We start from the raw sequence: 18,591 nt of genomic DNA, 5'->3' as shown, positions 1-18,591 counted from the left end.
AGTCCAGATCAGGTCCAGTCTAGTCCAGGTCAGTCCAGATCCGGTCCAGAGTCAGTCCAGGTCAGTCCAGGTCAGTCGGTTTCAGATCCAGATCAGGTTCAGTCCAGGTCAGTCCAGGTCAGTCCAGATCCAGTCCAGGTCCATATCCAGTCAGTCCAGATCCAGTCAGGTCAGTCCAGATCCAGTCAGTCCAGTCCAAGATCCAGTCCAGGTCAGTCCAGGTCAGTTCCAGGTCAGTCCAAGATCCAGTCCAGTCAGTCGATCAGATCGGTCCAGGTCAGGTCCAGGTCAGTCCAGTCCAGTCCAGATCCAGTTCAGTCAGTCCAGATCAAGGTCCAGTCAGGTCAGTCCAGGATCGGTCAGTCCAAGGTCAGTCAGGTCAGTCCAGAGTCAGTAGATCCAGTCCAGATCCAGTCCAGTCCAGTCCAAGTCAGTCCAGATCCGGTTCAGTCCAGATCCAGTCAGGTCAGTCAGATCGGTTCCAGATCAGTCCAGATCCAGTCAGGTCCAGTCCAAGTCCAGAGTCAGTCCAGGTCGGTCAGTCCCAGGTCGGTCCAAGGTCAGTCAGATCCAGTCAGATCCAGTCCAAGTTCAGTCCGATCCAGTCCAGATCGGTTCAGTCCAGGTCGGTCAGATCCAGTCCAGGTCAGTCCAGATCGGTCAGTCCAGATCAGATCCAGTTCCAGTCAGGTTCGGTCAGGTCAGTCCAGAGTCAGGTCAAGTCCAGTCCAGGTTCGGTCCAGGTCCAGTCAGGTTCAGTCCAGGTCAGGTCCAGATCCAGGTCAGTCAAGTCGGTCAGATCCAGTCAAGATCAGTCAGGTCAGTCCAGATCAGTCAGTCCAGGTCAGTCAGGTCAGTCCAGATCCAGTCCAGGTCAGTCCAGATCCAGTCCAGATCCAGTCCAGGTCAGTCCAAGTCGGTCAGTCCAGATCCAGGTCGGTCCAGTCCAGTCGGTCAGTCAGTCAGTCAGATCCAGTCAGGTCAGTCCAGATCCAGTCCAGTCCGGTCCAGTCCAGGTCAGTCAGGTCAGATCCAGGTCAGTCAGATCCAGTCCAGGTCAGTCCAGATCCAGGTCCAGATCAGGTCAGTCCAGTCCAGGTCAGTCCAGATCCAGTCCAGGTCAGTCCAGGTCAGTCCAGGTCCAGTCAGGTCCAGTCAGTCCAGGTCAGGTCCAGTCGGTCCAGATCCAGTCCAGATCCAGTCCAGATCCAGTCAGTCAGGTCAAGTCCAGATCCAGTCAGTCAGGTCAGTCCAGATCCAGTCCAGGTCAGTCAGATCCAGTCAAGTCAGTCGATCCAGTCAGGTCAGTCCAGGTCGGTCCAGTCAGGTCGGTCAGTCAGGTCAGTCCAGTCAGATCCAGTCAGTCAGTCCAGGTCAGTCCAGGTCAGTCAGTCAGGTCAGTCCAGGTCGGTCAGTCCAGTCAGATCAGTCCAGATCCAGTCCAGGTCAGGTCGAGTCAGTCCAGATCCAGTCAGAGTCAGTCCAGGTCAGTCAGATCAGGTCCAGTCAGTCAGGTCAGGTCAGTCCAGATCCAGTCCAGTCAGTCCAGATCAGTCCAGTCCAGATCCAGTCAGTCAGATCAGTCCAGTCAGGTCAGTCCAGGTCAGTCCAGTCCAGTCCAGATCGGTCCAGGTCAGTCCAGATCCAGTCAGATCCAGTCAGGTCAGTCCAGGTCAGTCCAGGTCGGTCAATTCAGTCAGATCCAGTCAGTCCAGGTCAGTCCAGATCAGTCCAGGTCCAGTCCAGTCCAGTCAGGTCAGTCAGATCAGTCCAGGTCAGTCAGGTCAGTCAGTCAGTCGAGTCAGTCCAGGTCAGTCGGTCAGGTCAAGTCCAGGTCAGTCAGTCAGATCCAGATCCAGATCAGAGTCAGTCCAGATCGGTCCAGGTCGGTCAAGATCCAGTCCAGGCCAGTCCAGATCCAGTCAGGTCCAGTCAGATCCAGTCAGGTCAGTCCAGGCCCAGTCCAAGTCGTCCAGTCCAGATCAGTCAGATCGGTCCAGGTCAGTCCAGGTCAGTCCAGGTCAGTCAGGTCAGTCCAGATCCAGTCAAGGTCAGATCCAGTCCAGATCCAGTCCAGGTCAGTCCAGTCCAGGTCAGTCCAGATCAGTCAGATCCAGTCAGGTCAGTCAGTCGGTCAGTCCAGTCGGTCCAGTCCAGGTCCAGTCAAGTCAGTCCAGGTCAGTCCAGATCAGTCCAGATCCAGTCAGATCAGTCCAGATCCAGTCCAGTCGGTCCAGTCAGTCAGAGTCAGTCCAGATCCAGTCCAGGTCAGTCCAGTCAGTCCAGTCAGATCGGTCCAGGTCCAGTCCAGGTCAGTCCAGGTCAGTCCAGATCCAGTCCAGGTCAGTCCAGGTCAGTCCAGATCCAGTCCAGATCCAGTCCAGGTCAGTCCAGGTCAGTCCAGTCCGTCCCAGGTCGGTCAGTTCCAGTCAGTCCAGTCAGATCAAAGATCGGTCCAGGTCAGTCAGGTCGGTCCAGATCGGTCAGATCCAGTCCAGATCCAGTCCAGGTTCAGTCCAGATCCAGTCAGTCAGGTCCGGTCCAGATCCAGGTCCAGGTCCAGTCCAGGTCAGTCAGGCCCAGTCAGATCCAGTCAGGTCAGTCCAGGTCAGTCCAGTCAGTCAGTCAGATCAGTCAGTCCAGATCCAGTCAGGTCAGTCAGGTCAGTCCAGATCCGTTCCAGGTCAGTCCAAGGTTCAGTCCAGGTCCAGGTCCAGAGTCAGTCAGAGTCAGTCCAGATCCAGTCAGATCCAAGTCCAGAGTCAGTCAGATCCAGTCCAGGTCAGTCCAGGTCAGTCCAGATCGGTCCAGATCGGTCAGGTCAGTCCAGATCCAGTCCAGGTCAGTCAGGTCAGTCCAGATCCAGTCCAGTCAGTCAGTCCAGGTCAGTCCAGGTCAGTCCAGTCAGGATCAGTCCAGGTCAGTCAGTCCAGATCAGATCGATCAGTCCAGGTCAGTCCAGGTCAGTCCAGGTCAGTCCAGGTCGGTCAGGTCCAGTCCAGGTCGGTCCAGATCCAGTCCAGGTCAGTCCAGGTCGGTTCAGATCCAGTCAGTCAGTCAGTTTCCAGTCCAGGTCGATCCAGATCCAGTCCAAGTCAGTCCAGATCGGTCCAGGTCAGTCCAGTCCAGGTCCAGATCCAGTCCGGTCAGTCCAGATCCAGTCAGATCCAGTCCAGATCCAGTCAGGTCAGTCCAGATCCAGTCCAGGTCAGTCCAGGTCAGTCAGGTCAGTCAGTCCAGGTCAGAGTCAGGTCCAAGTCCAGTCCAGGTCAGTTCCAGATCCAGTCCAGGTCAGTCAGGTCAGTCAGGTTCAGTCCAGGTCAGTCCAGATCAGGTCAGATCGGTCCAAGGTCAGTCCAGATCAAGTCAGATCCAGATCCAGTCAGTCAGTCCAGATCCAGTCAGATCCAGTCCAGTCGGTCCAGGTCAGTCCAGATCAGATCCAGATCCAGTCAGGTCAGTCAAGATCCAGTCCAGGTCCAGTCAGATCCAGTCCAGGTCGTCCAGTCCAGTCGGTCCCCCGGTCCAGGTCAGTCCAGGTCGGTCCAGGTCCAGTCCAGGTCAGTCAGATCCGGTCCAGGTCGGTCCAGGTCGGTCCAGATCGGTCAGGTCGGTCAGGTCGGGTCCCAGGTCAGTCAGGTCAGGGTCGATCAAGGTCCAGTCCCAGGCTCGGTTCCGGTCCAGTCAAGATCAGTCCCAGTCAGGTCCCGAGTCCAGGTCCAAGGGATCGTCCAGGTTCAGTCAGGTTCAGGTTGTCCACTTTCCGGTCCAGTCAGGTCCAGGTCAGGTCCCAGATCCAGGTCGGTCAGTCGGTTCGGTCAGATCGGTCCAGGTCAGTCAGTCAGGTCAGATCAGTCCAGATCCAGTCCAGGTCAGTCCAGGTCCAGTCCAGATCCAGTCCAGGTCCAGTCAAGTCCGGTCCAGGTCAGTCCAGTCGGTCAGTCCAGGTCGGTCCAGATCCAGTCAGGTCAGTCCAGGTCAGTCCAGATCCAGTCCAGTCAGTCCAGATCCAGTCCAGGTCAGTCCAGATCAGTCCAGGTCAGTCCAGGTCAGTCCAGGTCAGTCAAGTCAGTCAGGTCGGTCCAGGTCGGTCCAGTCGGTCAGTCAGTCCAGTCCAGGTCAGATCCAGGTCAGTCAGGTCAGTCAGTCGGTCCAGGATCCAGTCGTCCAGGTCCAGTCCAGATCAGTCCAGGTCAGTCCAGGTCAGTCAGATCAGGTCAAAGGTCCAGTTCAGGTCAGTCCAGATCAGTCCGGTCCAGTCCAGATCCAGGTCCAGTCAGTCCAGTTCGGTCAGATCCAGTCCAGGTCAGTTCCAGGTCAGTCCAGTCCAGTTCAGGTCAGTCCAGTCAGTCAGTCAGGTCGGTCCAGGTCAGTCAAGTCAGTCCAGATCCAGGTCAAGTCCAGATCCAGTCGGTCAGTCCAGATCCAGTCCAGGTCAGTCCAGTCCAGTCCAGGTCGGTCAGATCAGTCCAGGTCGGTCCAGGTCAGTCCAGGTCAGTCCAGATCCAGTCAGGATCGGTCAAGTCAGTCCAGATCGGTCGGTCCAGGTCAGTCCAGGTCCAGTCCAGATCCAGTCAGGTCAGTCCAGATCCGATCCAGTCAGATCCAGTCAGTTCGGTCAGAATGATGGTCAGTCCGGTCAGGATCCAGGTCAGGTCAGTCCAGATCCGAGTCTTCCAAGTTGGAGTCGGTCCAGGTCAGGTCCAGTCCCAGGTCAGTCCAGGTCAGTCCAGTCCAGTCAGGTCAGTCCAGGTCAGTCCAGATCCAGTCAGGTCAGTCAGATCCAGTCCAGTCAGTCCAGGTCAGTCCAGGTCAAAGTCCAGTCAGTCCAGGTCAGTCCAGGTCCGGTCAGTCCAGTCCAAGTCAGTCAGGTCAGTCAGATCAGTCCAAGATCAGTCAAGGTCAGTCAGTCCAGTCAGTCCAGTCCAGGTCAGATCCAGTCCAGTCCAGGTCGGATCAGTCCAGGTCAGTCCAGGTCGGTCCAGATCCAGTTCAGGATCGGTCAGGTCAGTCCAGATCCAGTCCAGATCAGTCAGTCAGTCCAGAGTCAGTCAGATCCAGTCCAGTCAGTCAAGATCCGGTCAGATCCAGTCCAGGTCAGTCCAGTCAGTCCAGGTCAGTCCAGGTCAGTCAGATCCAGTCCAGTCGGTCGATCGGTCAGTCGGTCCAGGTCAGTCAGTCAGTCCAGTCAGTCGGTCCAGGTCAGTCCAGGTCAGGTTCCAGATCCAGTCCAGATCCAGTCCAGATCCGGTCAGTCAAGTCAGTCCAGGTCAGTCCAGTCAGTCCAGATCCAGTCCAGGTCAGTCCAGGTCAGTCCAGTCAGTCCAGGTCAGTCCAGATCGGATCAGTCCGGTCCAGTCAGGTCGGTCAGTCAGTCCAGGTCAGTCCAGATCCAGTTTCAAGTCCAGTCCAGGTCGGTCCAGGTCAGTCCAGGTCAGTCGGGTCAGTCCCAGATCAGTCAGGTCAGTCCAGTCCAGTCCAGGTCAGTCGGTCCAGATCCGGTCAGGTCCAGTCGATCAGGTCCCAGGTCAGTCTTGTCCAGTCGTCGTTAGGTCAGTCCAGATCCAGTCCAGGTCAGGTCAGATCCAGTCAGTCCAGGTCAGTCCAGATCAGTCAGGTCAGTCCAGATCCAGTCAGGTCAGTCCAGATCCAGTCAGGTCAGTCAGGTCAGTCAGATCCAGTCCAGATCAGTCCAGGTCAGTCCAGTCGGTCCAGATCCAGTCAATCGGTCAGGTCAGATCAGGTCAGTCGTCAGTCCAGGTCAGTCCAGGTCGGTCAAGATCCAGTCCAGGTCAGTCAGGTCAGTCCAGTCAATCGGTCAGGTCAGTCAGTCCAGTCAGGTCAGTCCCAGATCCAGTCCAGATCAGTCCAGTCAGTCCAGTCAGTCAGTCCAAGGTCAGTCCAGGTCAGTCCAGGTCAGTCGGTCCAGTCAGTCAGTTCCAGTCCAGGTCCAGTCCAGGTCAGTCAGGTCAGTCCAGGTCAGTCCAGGTCAGTCCAGATCAGTCCAGTCCAGTCAGGTCAGTCAGGTCAGTCCAGGTCCGGTCAGATCCAGTCCAGATCCAGTCCAGGTCCGTCCAGGTCGGTCCAGGTCAGTCCAGATCCAGTCCAGATCAGTCCAGGTCAGATCCAGTCAGATCCAGTCAGGTCAGTCCAGGTCAGTCCAGATCCAGTCAGTCCAGTCAGTCGGTCAGGTCAGTCCAGGTCAGTCCAGGTCCGGTCCAAGTCCAGTCCAGATCAGTCAGATCCAGTCCAGGTCAGTCCAGGTCCAGTCCAGGTCCAGTCCAGATCCAGTCAGGTCAGTCCAGATCCAGTCAAGTCAGTCCAGTCCAGGTCCGGTCCAGTCAGTCAAGATCCAGTCAGGTCCAGTCCAGATCGGTCCAGATCAGTCAGTCCAGTCAGGTCAGTCCAGATCAGTCCAGTCAGTCCAGATCCAGTCCAGGTCCAGTCCAGGTCAGTCAGATCAGTCCAGATCGGTCAGATCAGGTCCAGTCCAGGTCAGTCAGTCCAGGTCAGTCCAGTCAGTCAGGTCAGTCAGATCCGGTCAGATCGGTCAGTCCAGATCGATCAAGATCAGTCCAGATCAGTCCAGATCCAGTCCAAGTCAGGTCCAGGTCGGTCAGGTCCAGTCCAGTCAGTCAGTCAGTCGAGTCAGTCCAAGTCGGTCAGATCCCAGGTCAATCCAGGTCAGATCCCCAGTCAGTCAAAGTCAGTCGATCCAGTCCGATCCAGATCCAGATCCAGATCCAGGTCAGTCGATCCAGATCCGTCAGGTCCAGTCCAGGTCAGTCAGGTCAGTCCAGGTCAGTCCAGGTCAGTCCAGGTCCAGGTCCAGATCCAGTCCAGGTCAGTCAGGTCAGTCAGATCCAGTCCAGGTCAGTCAGGTCCAGTCCAGGTCAGTCCAGGTCAGTCCAGATCCAGTCCAGGTCAGTCCAGGTCAGTCCAGGTCCAGTCCAGATCGTCGATCGGTCAGATCCAGTCGGAGTCGGTCCAGAGTCAGTCCAGATCCAGTCCAGATCCAGTCCAGATCCAGTCCAGGTCAGTCCAGATCGGTCAGGTCAGTCAGGTCAGTCCAGATCCGGTCAGAGTCAGTCCAGTCCAGTCAGGTCAGTCCAGATCCAGTCGGTCAGGTCAATTCCAAGATCCAGGTCAGTCCAGGTCAGTCCAGATCGTCAGTCCAGTCAGTCAGGTCAGTCCAGATCCAGTCAGTCCAGTCCAGGTCAGTCAGGTCGATCGATCGGTCAGATCCAGTCAGGTCAGTCCAGTCCAGATCGGTCCAGATCCAGTCAGGTCAGTCGATCCAGTCAGGTCAGTCCAGGTCAGTCCAGTCGGTCCAGGTCCAGTCCAGGTCAGTCCAGGTCCAGTCCAGATCGGTCCAGGTCAGTCCAGGTCCAGTCAGGTCAGTCCAGGTCAGTCCAGATCCAGTCAGAATCGGTCATGAGTCAGTCGTGAGTCCAGCAGATCAGTCCAGATCCAGTCCAGATCCAGTCATGGTCAGTCCAGAGTCAGTCAGGTCAGTCCAGATCCGGTCCAGGTCAGTCCAGTCAGTCAGGTCCAGTCCAGATCTGGTCCAGATCCAGTCCAGGTCAGTCCAGGTCAGTCCAGATCAGTCCAATCCAGTCCAGTCAGTCAAGATCAGTCCAGGTCAGTCAAGATCCAGTCCAGATCCAGTCAGGTCAGTCCAGGATCAGTCAGGTCAGTCAGTCAGATCGGTCAAGTCAGTCCAGGTCAGTCCAGATCCGGTCAAGTCAGTCAAGATCCAGTCGAGGTCAGTCAGTCAGTCCAGGTCAGTCCAAGATCGGTCCAGGTCAGTCAGTCAGTCCAGGTCAGTCAGGTCCAGATCAGTCAGGTCAGTCCAGTTCAGTCAGGTCAGTCAAGATCCAGTCAGGTCAGTCCAGATCCAGTCCAGGTCAGTCAGATCCAGGTCAGTCAGTCAGGTTCAGTCAAGTCAGTCCCAGATCCAGTTCCCGAGTCAGTCAAGTCAGTCCGGTCCGGTCAGTCCAGTCCAGATCCGGTTTCCAGTCCAGGTCCAGTCAGGTCCAAGTCGGTGTCAGTCCAGGTCAGTCCAGGTCAGTCAAGTCGGTCAGGTCGGTCAGGTCAGTCCAGATCGGTCAGGTCAGTCGGTCAGATCGGTTCAGATCAGTCCAGGTCAGTCCGATCAGGTCGGTCCAGATCCAGTCCAGGTCAGTCAGATCCAGTCCAGGTCAGTCCAGATCAGTCAGGTCCAGTCAGGTCAGTCCAGATCAGTCGAGTCCAGATCCAGTCCAGATCAGTCGGTCAGGTCAGTCCAGGTCAAGTCAGTCCAAGGTCAGTCCAGGTCGGTTCAGATCCAGTCCAGGTCAGTCAGGTCCAGTCCAGGTCGGTCAGATCCAGTCCAGGTCAGTCCAGGTCAGTCCAGATCGGTCCAGATCGGTCAGGTCAGTCCAGATCAGTCCAGTCGATCCAGGTCGGTTCCAGGTCAGTCCAGATCCAGTCAGATCGGTCAGGTCAGTTCCAGATCCAGTCCAGTCAGTCCAGTCCAGGTCGAGTCCAGGTCCAGTCAGGTTCAGTCCAGTCCAGTCAGTCCAGTCAGGTCCAGTCAGTCCAGATCCAGTCAGGTCAGTCCAGGTCAGTCCGTCAGTCAGGTCAGTCCAGGTCCAGATCCAGGTCCAGTCCAGTCGGTCCAGATCCAGTCCAGAGTCAGTCGGATCCAGTCCAGGTCGGTCCAGATCCAGTTCAGTCCAGATCCGGTTCCAGGTCAGGTCAGGTCCAGTCCAGGTCGGTCAGATCCAGTCAGTCCAGGTCGGTCAGATCCAGTCAGGTCAGATCCAGTCCAGGTCAGTTCAGGTCAGTCAGATCCAGTCCAGGTCAGTCCAGGTCAGTCAGTCAGTCCAGATCCAGTCCAGATCAGTCCAGGTCAGTCAGGTCCAGTTCCAGATCCAGTCCAGATCCAGTCCAGGTCAGTCAAGTCCAGTCCAGGTCGGTCCAGGTCAGTCCAGGTCAGTCCAGATCGGTCAGTCCAGTCAGATCGATCCAGTCCAGGTCAGTCCAGATCCAGTCAGATCCAGTCAGGTCCAGTCCAGGTCGGTCAGGTCCAGTCCAGGTCCAGTCCAGATCCAGTCCAGAGTCAGTCCAGGTCGGTTCCAGATCCAGTCAGGTCAGTCCAGTTCCGGTCAGTCAGTCGATCCAGTCCAGATCCAGTCCAGATCAGGTCGGTCCAGTCAGATCAGTCAGATCCAGTCCAGGTCCAGTCCAGGTCAGTCCAGATCCAGTCCAGGTCAGTCCAGGTCAGTCAGGTCAGTCCAGGTCAGTCAGTCGGTCCAAGGTCCAGTCAGTCCAGGTCCAGTCCAGATCCAGTCCAGGTCCAGGTCGGTCCAGGTCAGTCCAAGTCAGTCCAGGTCAGTCCAGGTCAGTCCAGATCCAGTCCAGGTCGGTCAGGTCAGTCCAGGTCCAGTCAGGTCAGTCCAGGTCAGTCCAGGTCCAGTCAGGTCGGTCAGGTCAGTCCAGGTCCAGTCCAGTCCAGTCCAGGTCAGTCAGGTCCAGTCCAGGTCAGATCCAGTCAGGTCCAGGTCAGGTCAGTCAGATCAGGTCAGTCCAGATCCAGTCCAGATCGTTCCAGGTCCGTTAGATCCAGTTCCAGGTCAGTCCAGATCCAGTCAGGTCAGGTCAGTCCAGTCAGTCCAGTCCAGGTCTAGATCCAGTCCAGTCCAGTCAGTCAGGTCCAGTCAGATCCAGTCCAGGTCCAGGTCAGATCCAGTCCAGTCAGTCAGGTCAGTCCAGATCAGTCCAGATCCAGTCAAGTCAGTCCAGGTCAGTCCAGTCAGTCAGTCCAGTCCAGGTCAGTCCAGATCCAGTCCAGAGTCAGTCAGATCCAGTCCAGATCCAGTCCAGATCCAGTCAGGTCAGTCCAGATCCAGTCCAGATCCAGTCCAGGTCAGTCAGATCCAGTCCAGGTCAGTCCAGATCGGTCCAGATCCAGTCCAGATCCGGTCAAGATCAGTCCAGGTCAGTCAGATCCAGTCCAGTCCAGTCAGGTCAGTCAGTCCGATTCCAGTCAGGTCAGTCCAGTCAGTCAGTCCAGGTCAGTCCAGGTCCAGTCCAGATCCGGTCCAAGTCAGTCAGATCCAGTCAGGTCGGTCCAGGTCCAGTCCCAGGTCAGTCCAGATCAGTCCAGTCAGATCAGAGTCCGATCCAGGATCCAGTCCAGGTCGGTCCAGATCCAGTCCAGGTCGGTCAGGTCAGTCCAGATCCAGTCCAGATCCAGTCTTGATCAGGTCAGTCCAGGTCAGTCAGATCCAGTCCAGATCCAGTCCAGGTCAGGTCAGTCAGTCCAGTCGGTCAGGTCCAGTCCCAGTCAGTCAGATCAAGAGTCCAGTCAAGATCGAGTTGAGTCCAGTCCAGTCAGATCGATCCAGATCGATCCAGATCCAGTCCAGATCCAGTTAAGGTTCGGCCAGGTCGGTTCCAGATCGGTCCAGGTCCAGTCCAGGTCAGTCAGTCAGATCCAGTCGGTTCAGGTTCGCGATCCAGTCCAGTCCAGATCCAGATCAGGTCGGCCAGTCAGGTCGATCCCAGTCAGTCCAGATCCAGTCCAGATCCAGTCAAGTCAGTCCCAGATCCAAGTCCAGTCCAGATCCAGTCCAGGTCAGTCCAGATCCAGTCAGATCCAGTCAGGTCAGATCCAGGTCAGTCCGATCAAGATCCAGTCCAGATCAGTCCAGTCCAGGTCCAGGTCCAGTCAGATCCAGTCAGTCAGTCCAAGTCCAGTCCAGGTCAGTCCAGATCCAGTCCAGGTCAGTCCCAGATCAGTCAGGTCAGTCCAGGTCAGTCAAGATCCAGTCAGATCGAGTCAGTCCAGGTCCAGTCCAGGTCAGTCAGTCAGGTCCAGTCCAGATCCAGTCAGGTCAGTCAGATCGGTCCAGTCGGTCCAGATCCAGTCCAGGTCCAGTCAGTCAGTTGATCCAGTCAGTCCAGGTCAGTCCAGATCCAGTCCAGGTCAGTCCAGATCCAGTCCAGATCCAGTCCAGGTCAGATCAGGTCAGTCCAGGTCAGTCAAGATCCAGTCCAGGTCAGTCAGTCGGTCAGATCCAGGTCAGATCCAGATCCAGTCAGTCCAGTCCAGATCCAGTCAGATCAGTCCAGATCCAGTCCAGGTCAGTCCAGATCCAGTCCAGATCCAGTCCAGTCAGAGTCCAGTCCAGATCCAGGTCAGAGTCAGTCCAAGTCGGTCCAGTCCAGTCCAGATCCAGTCCAGGTCAGTCCAGGTCGGTCAGGTCAGTCCAGTCGATCCAGATCGGTCAGGTCGGTCAGGTCAGTCCAGATCCAGTCCAGGTCAGTCAGATCCAGTCCAGATCCAGTCAGGTCAGTCCAGATCAGTCCAGGTCAGTCAAGTCCGGTCCAGGTCCAGTCCAGATCCAGTCCAGGTCAGTCCAGTCAGTCAGATCAGTCCAGGTCCAGTCCAGATCCAGTCAGTCCAGTCAGTCCAGGTTCGAGTCCAGGTCAGTCAGGTCGGTCAGTCCAGTCCAGTCCAAGATCCAGTCCAGATCCAGTCAAATTCAAGTCGATCAGTCAGTCAGTCAGATCCAGTCAGAGTCCAGGTCAGATCGATCCAGAGTCCAGTCCAGGTCCAAAAGTTCGACTCAGTCAGATCCAGTCCAAGTCAGTCCAGTCGATCCAGTTCAGGATCGCAGTCCAGTCAGTTCAAGGTCCGGTCAGATCGGTTTGAGGTCCAGTCAGGTCAGTCCAGGTCAGTCAAGATCCAGTCAGTCAGTCAGGTCGATCCAGTCCAGATCCAGTCCAGATCCAGTTCAGGTCCAGTCCAGGTCAGTCCAGATCCAGTCCAGATCCAGTCCAGGTCGGTCCAGGTCAGTCCAGGTCAGTCCAGGTCAGTCAGGTCCAGTCCAGGTCAGTCCAGATCCAGTCCAGGTCCAGTCCAGGTCAGTCCAGGTCGGTCAGGTCCAGTCCAGATCGGTCAGGTCAGTCCAGATCCAGTCAGATCCAGTCCAGATCCAGTCAGGTTCAGTCCAGGTCGGTTCAGGTCAGTCCGTGTCCAGTCCAGGTCCAGTCCAGGTCAGTCCAGATCAGTCCAAGATCCGGTTCGGATCCAGTCCAGATCTGAGTCCAGGTCCAGTCCAGGTCCAGTCAGGTCAGTCAGATCCAGTCCAGATCAGTTCGGATCCAGTCCAGGTCAGTCCAGATCAGTCCAGGTCAGTCCAGATCCAGTCCAGGTCAGTCCAGGTTCAGTCCAGGTCAGTTCCAGATCCAGTCCAGGTCAGTCCAGAGTCCAGATCCAGTCCAGTCAAGTCAGTCCAGATCCAGTCCAGATCCAGTTCGGATCCAGTCCAGGTCAGTCCAGATCCAGTCCAGATCCAGTCCAGATCAGTTCGGATCAGTCCAGATCCAGTCAGGTCAGTCCAGTCAGTCAGATCAGTCGGTCCAAGTCAGTCCAGTCCAGAGTCCAGATCCAGTCCAGTCCGATCCAGTCCAGAGTCAGTCCAGTCAAGGCCCCGTCCCAGGTCAGTCAGTCGGTCCAATTCCAGTCCAGATCCAGTCCAGGTCCAGTCAGTCAGTCCAGATCCAGTCCAGTCCAGTCCAGTCAGGTTCAGTCCAGATCCAGTCCAAGATCCCGATCAGGTCAGTCCAGGTCAGTCCAGATCCAGTCCAGGTCTCAGTCCAAGTCCAGTTCGGGATCAGTCCAGATCAGGTCAGTCCAGGTCAGTCCAGGTCCAGTCCAGATCAGTCCAGATCCAGTCCAGATCAGTCCAGGTCAGTCCAGTCGGTCAGATCAGTCCAGATCCAGTCCAGGTCAGTCAGATCAGTCCAGGTCAGTCCAGGTCCAGTCAGATCAGTCAAGGCCCGTCCAGGTGCGGGTTCAGGTCTGATCCAGGCCCGTTTCCAGAGTCAGGCCAAGTCCGTTTCTGGAGTCAGTCAGAGTACAGGCCAGATCCAGTCAAGTCAGTCCAATCCAGTCCAGATCAGTCAAGTCAGTCCAGTCCAGGTTCAGTCCAGATCCAATCAAAATTCAATCAAATCCAGTCCAGTCAGTCAAAATTCAATCCAATCCAAATCCAATTCAAATCCATTCCAAATCCAGATCAAAACCAATCCAATCCAATCCAAATCCAATCCAAATCCAACCCAAATCCAACCTAAATCCAATCCAAAACTTATCCAAATCCATTCAAAATCCAGGTTAGCCTTGCTTAGCTTAGACTGTGCATATCAATGGTTGCTGCTCCGTGACTGATCAGAGCTGATGCAAATTGTACTTCGATCCAAGTGAATAATGTTTGGGGTTTACCATCTATTCTCGCAATGCACGTTTCAGCAGCTCGCACATGTTTTTCAATAACGGTGCCGGCCAAGTCCTTACAGTCAGTTGGGAAAGGAAGGGAAAGTAGTTTGAGGTTAAATAAGAATGCAAAGTCAGACATATTCTGACAATTTACGTTTTTTCATGTTAATTTTATTAACATGTCGTTTATATGTTTTTGTGTGTGGGTTATGAGTTTTGACGTAGTACTTACGTCTTTCTTTACTATACTGGGTGTCATTTAAATTTTTAGAAATCGAGAGCGTTTTTATTTAGTTTTTTTCAATATTCATACCCATCATGGATTCCATTAATGCATTTGTCAACATGGTCAACATTTATTGCCGTTAACATAACATAATCTTGTCACGTTAACCGCATCTTGTCACGTGTTAACAAAATGGTATAAAAAATCAATGGATATGATAGTCTTTTTAAGGTGCTACTCTTATTTCCTGTTCATTACATTTTTTGCCATGGGGAATCTATTTTAAAGCTCAAAGTCAATATTTAGGTTAATATGAAATTTCTTAATCGTATGATTTACAGTTCAATTTCAAACGCCTTATACGCGTTCCATTGCCGCTACCAGTGCTCAGCTTAGGAGGATCTTAAATTCTATTATACTTTAACCTGCGATGGATATAATCTCTCCTTGAATTGCCTACTCCAAGGTGATTTAGATTCTCAATCCGGCCAAGGATGTTTCCGGGTTGGAAATAATCAATCTCCATGGGCTCTGTCTGTCATTATGTCCACCAGACAAAATATTAGTAACTACAATAACAGGCACACTGTCGCCAATCGCAAAATGGCTTTATTTGAATAGAAAAAAAAAAACAAGCAACGATGTACCCGACTTGGGATTAGAGAAAGTGTATAAAATTATAAGCCAGTTTAATGTAATAAAAATTATAAAATAGTTAGAATAATTTTATAATAGATTAATCGGATATAATCCATGCAAAAAAGACAATGAATATACAATGAATATACAATGGATGAACATTATTTCCAATTGGATGAACATTATTTCCAATTGGATGAACATTATTTCCAATGTAGGAGTGACACAAGGAACAATAGTTCATGCGAGTATTCTGATTTTAACTTTAAGGCACGAACTATATCGAATATCAGCTAGATCTATGAACTGGGCGAACTTAATAACCACTGGAAACGTTACTATAGCAGCGAATCATTAAAATACAGTGTCAAACTTACTTTAAAAAAAAACAATTCTTTGATTACGATGCGTTTAGTTAGAATTACAGAATCTTATTTGTTGCATGTTGATTACGCAAAGTCTTAGAAGATAATAAAGGTATCACAGCTTTTAACACCCGACACACACAAAAATAATAAAATTAAATCCCCAAGAAAATCATTAAAATTGCCCTACCCTGATGTATATTGGAATGGACTCACCAAATTAGTCATATCATTTATAATCAGTACATTTCTTCCTGGGCGTATTAGGAATGCTGCAACTTTAGGATCCTAACGAAAAAAGACTGCGACCATTTCATGGTTTCTCGTCCGGCCTTCCAGCCCGGGGTTAGTTTGAACATTGGAAACCATAATTCAGAAGTGTTTCACGATTGATCGACTTTATCATCATCTTCTCGTACTTGGCAGCGGTTGCAGATGCTGAAGGATCCCATATAATTTTCAGTGTTTCCTTTTCAATTCAAAATTTTACCAACCGAACGTCAAATTTTGATGAAAAAATCACACACTTTTGATTTCTGTGAAATCAATTGCGACCAGTTGAAATCGTGGCTTCATTCAATCCATTTATGAAGAAATCCACAAATGTACCTGTCAAATAAAGCTCAGCTTAGCTTAGACTCCCAATCCAAATCCATTATAAATCCATTTCAAATCCAATCCAAATACAATTAAAATTCTATGTAAATCCAGTCCAAAATAAATCCAATCCAAATCCTAAATACAATTGAAATCTAAACCAAATCCAATACAAATCAAATCCAAATTCAATCCGAATCAAATTCAAATCCAACACAAATACAATCCAAACCCAATTCAAATCCAATCCACATCTAATCCAAATCTTACCCAAATCCTTAAGAAGCTAATCTTATCCAAATCCAATCGGAATCATATCCAAAACCAGTTAAAGTTCAACTCAAATCCATTTCCAATCCAAAATTAATCCAAATTAAATCAAAATCTAATCACATTCAATCCAAATCCTATCTAATTCCAATAAAATCAGATCCAAATCCAATCCGAATCCAATTTAAATCCAATTCAAATCCAATCCAATTCTTATCCAAATCCAACCAAATCCAATACAAATCCAATCCAAAAATAATAAAACTCCAATTCAATAACAATCCAACTCCAATCAGATTCCAATCCAAATCCAATCCAAATCTGGTCCACATGTAATCCAAATCCAATCAAAATTCAATCCAAATCTTATTCAAATCTAATCCAAAATCCAATCTACATCCAATCCAAATCGTATCCAAATCCTTAAGAAATCCAATCCATCTCCAATGTATATCCAATCCAATCTAGTCCAAATCTAATCCGAATCCAATCAAATACAATTTCATATTTAGAGCCTTCTAAAAGTGGTAGGATTCTTCAAGGGATACATATTTATATAAATACACAATTGTAAATAACTTGTGGAAAAAGTTTTTAACAAACCATAAACAATATAAAATTGCGGACATTTGATGAAATATTTCCTCACCTTAAATTCAACACTTGTGTGGTTATGTTAATGCAACAAAAGGTGTATTGCAAACCGATGCTTCTAAGAAGAGTTACTTTCAAGCTGATCAATTCAACATTGTTCTATAGGTAAGAGACGCAATAACAAAAGACGACTGTGGAAGCAGCACAAATGATTTTTATTCGGGCTTTGCCAACACTACATTCGTATGGTGTCATATCACGTTGATTGACCCGTTTTCGTATCACGCAATCAATCAACCACATCTTTCCCGATAACTGCCCCCAGATATGATACCGTTCATTGTCGTTTCTACTCATCATCTTTCCGATCTCCTGCAAGCAAACAAAGTTTCCAATGAAACAATCAATTACGCTAATGGCAAAGACTATTCATCTAACATTGCTACTCATCAAGGCGTCATAAACCACATCCACAAGTATTTCCTAATATTAATTAATGCTCAATTTACTGATGAGTGAAATAGTGCAGCAGAAATCTCAGTTGTCCATAATGTTTTGCCCAAACCAAGTCAATACAATCCGATGAAAAAAAGCTATTTTGTTGATTATTATGCAAGCTGTTTCTATTGGTTTAATTTTAGACTTACATAGCAATCCTATTTAAAGTGCAGTGAATCATAAAAGGCACAAATCGAGTCTTCTACTGTGCTCGAAATGTAACAGAAAAAAGTTCGAGACTAAATTAGATTAAAATAAAGCTCTAATTGCACATTTTAGATTCGGAGGTAGTGAATACCAGCTGTACATCAGTATCTGTTCGGTCCTACTCAAATATCATTTGTCTCGTTTCATACTGGGACGGATTTGCACAAACAAGTAGGAATGAAGGTCGAACCAAGAAAAAGCTCATTAGGTTCCGTTTGAACATGCTTCCAAAGATTCTCCGTAAAAAATGGTTTTCTTCGCGAAATCAATGGTCGCTGCCGTTGCTGTTTCGTTTGGCTCACTCGGCATCTTCTCCTCAATGAAACATAGACAGCATTGTGGCAGCTGGATGACAGGTCCAACTTTCATCTTCATCATGAATCTTGTTAACATGGAAATTTATCTTGACCAGCTTAGAGCAGCCAGTCCACTGGCAACCAGTGACGGCAACCATCAACAACATCTGACAAAAACGAGATTAATGGCAGGTTGTTTGCTTTCTCGATGCTTTCCATGGGAAAATTCTGGGTTGAATCCCCATCAATTCAACCCTCAAATATCAAACTGAGACCGGAGAACAATTTCCAACCCTGCCTTCATTCGACTACCTTCACTAGATTTCAGCATCGGATAAGAAGAACGCCATCAGAGCAGTAATTATCATGTTCCTGTCGGCCTTATGGAGAGGACAAACCCGACCGGTTGCATAAAAAATTGCCATCATTATCGGGGAAGTGAGAGCGTTTTTTTTTTGCTTTTCATTCAACCAGTTTTCTTGCGTCAAGCCATTCTTGCAAACCACAAGCAGCTCATCGCATTTTCACCTTCTAATTACTGCTTTCGAACAACTGATATTCTCGTCTGTATTATCTCCCTGACAGATTACGCTGTTACCTGATAATTTTAGTCTTCACTTTAATCCGGCTTTTGCCTCCGATAGCGACGAATATAGCTGCCTTGTGAACGATCGGCACAGCCCGGATGCGCTGGTAGATCTGCTGGTACAGGGTTAGTAACAAAGCGACGAGACGGTTCGTTCGTGTCGTACAATAATTGATTCTCGTTTTACAGACGTTCCAGACCCACCGGGGCGACCGCTTGTGATGAGCTTCACTTCCAGAACGGTGAATCTGTCGTGGGCGTACACGCAGGACCCTCGCAATGCACCAATCAACAATTTCGTCATCGAGACCAGGTGAGTGTTGAAATTATTAGGAATCGGAATGATAGGTTTGTCGAATGCTAGCTTCAAAGCCTTCATTTTATCCTGCTCATGATTTGAGCTGCATCACATTTCCCGAATTAAACTCAAGTTTAATTTAAATGCGACATTATTTACGGATTTAGATATCACTCCGTTATGAGACTCGTTGGTGCATTCCAATATGACATATCTCAGACACTATTCGATGTCTGTCAAGTTAATTTCAGTTAAATCTTGCTCTGGGTGCAGGATTATTTGAGAATTATTAAACTGTCACTTTTAGGTTCAATTTTAGTTTAATTCGGAAATTGCGACACAGACTCTATATTCGTGGCAATTATTTTATTTTTGATTTTATAATATTTTGGAAAGTAGTCTCAATAAGTGAATAAGCTTACCACCAATAAGACAAAAAAATACTTACTCTGGCTAATAATCAAGTAGTGGAACCAAAACTCAACATTATAAGCTTAAAGCATATGGAGACGCATGGTACATTTGTGCCATGATTCATCTTGTGACTAAACATTTTACGCAAATTTCATATCATCTATTTTATTAAATAAATGAACAAGTGTGCAAGCTTTTGTATGGAGCTTGTATTATGGGAAACTTGATCCTAATTGCATGTAGGGACCTACTTTTTGGTTAACATGTCGAAACATGATTTCAAACAGCAGGCTCTCGGGCATCTTCTAAGCAATTTCCACAATTTTTATCA

At 50.4% G+C, this 18,591-nt stretch overlaps 1 protein-coding gene across 1 annotated transcript in view; it reads left to right on the top strand.

Moving 5' to 3' along the window:
• LOC134205127 (tyrosine-protein phosphatase 99A-like) overlaps positions 1–18,591 on the top strand; it is a 409,912-nt gene that overhangs the window by 185,467 nt on the left and 205,854 nt on the right. Inside the window, 2 exon segments of the mRNA XM_062680070.1 lie at positions 17,548–17,674; positions 17,738–17,861. Of these exon segments, the coding sequence (XP_062536054.1) occupies positions 17,548–17,674; positions 17,738–17,861 (251 nt within the window).

This window comes from Armigeres subalbatus, chromosome 1 (genome assembly GCF_024139115.2).
Source record: "Armigeres subalbatus isolate Guangzhou_Male chromosome 1, GZ_Asu_2, whole genome shotgun sequence".
Taxonomy (NCBI): Eukaryota; Metazoa; Arthropoda; class Insecta; order Diptera; family Culicidae; genus Armigeres; species Armigeres subalbatus.
Note: the sequence above shows the minus strand (reverse complement) of the source record. Positions and strands in the feature narration are given on the sequence as shown.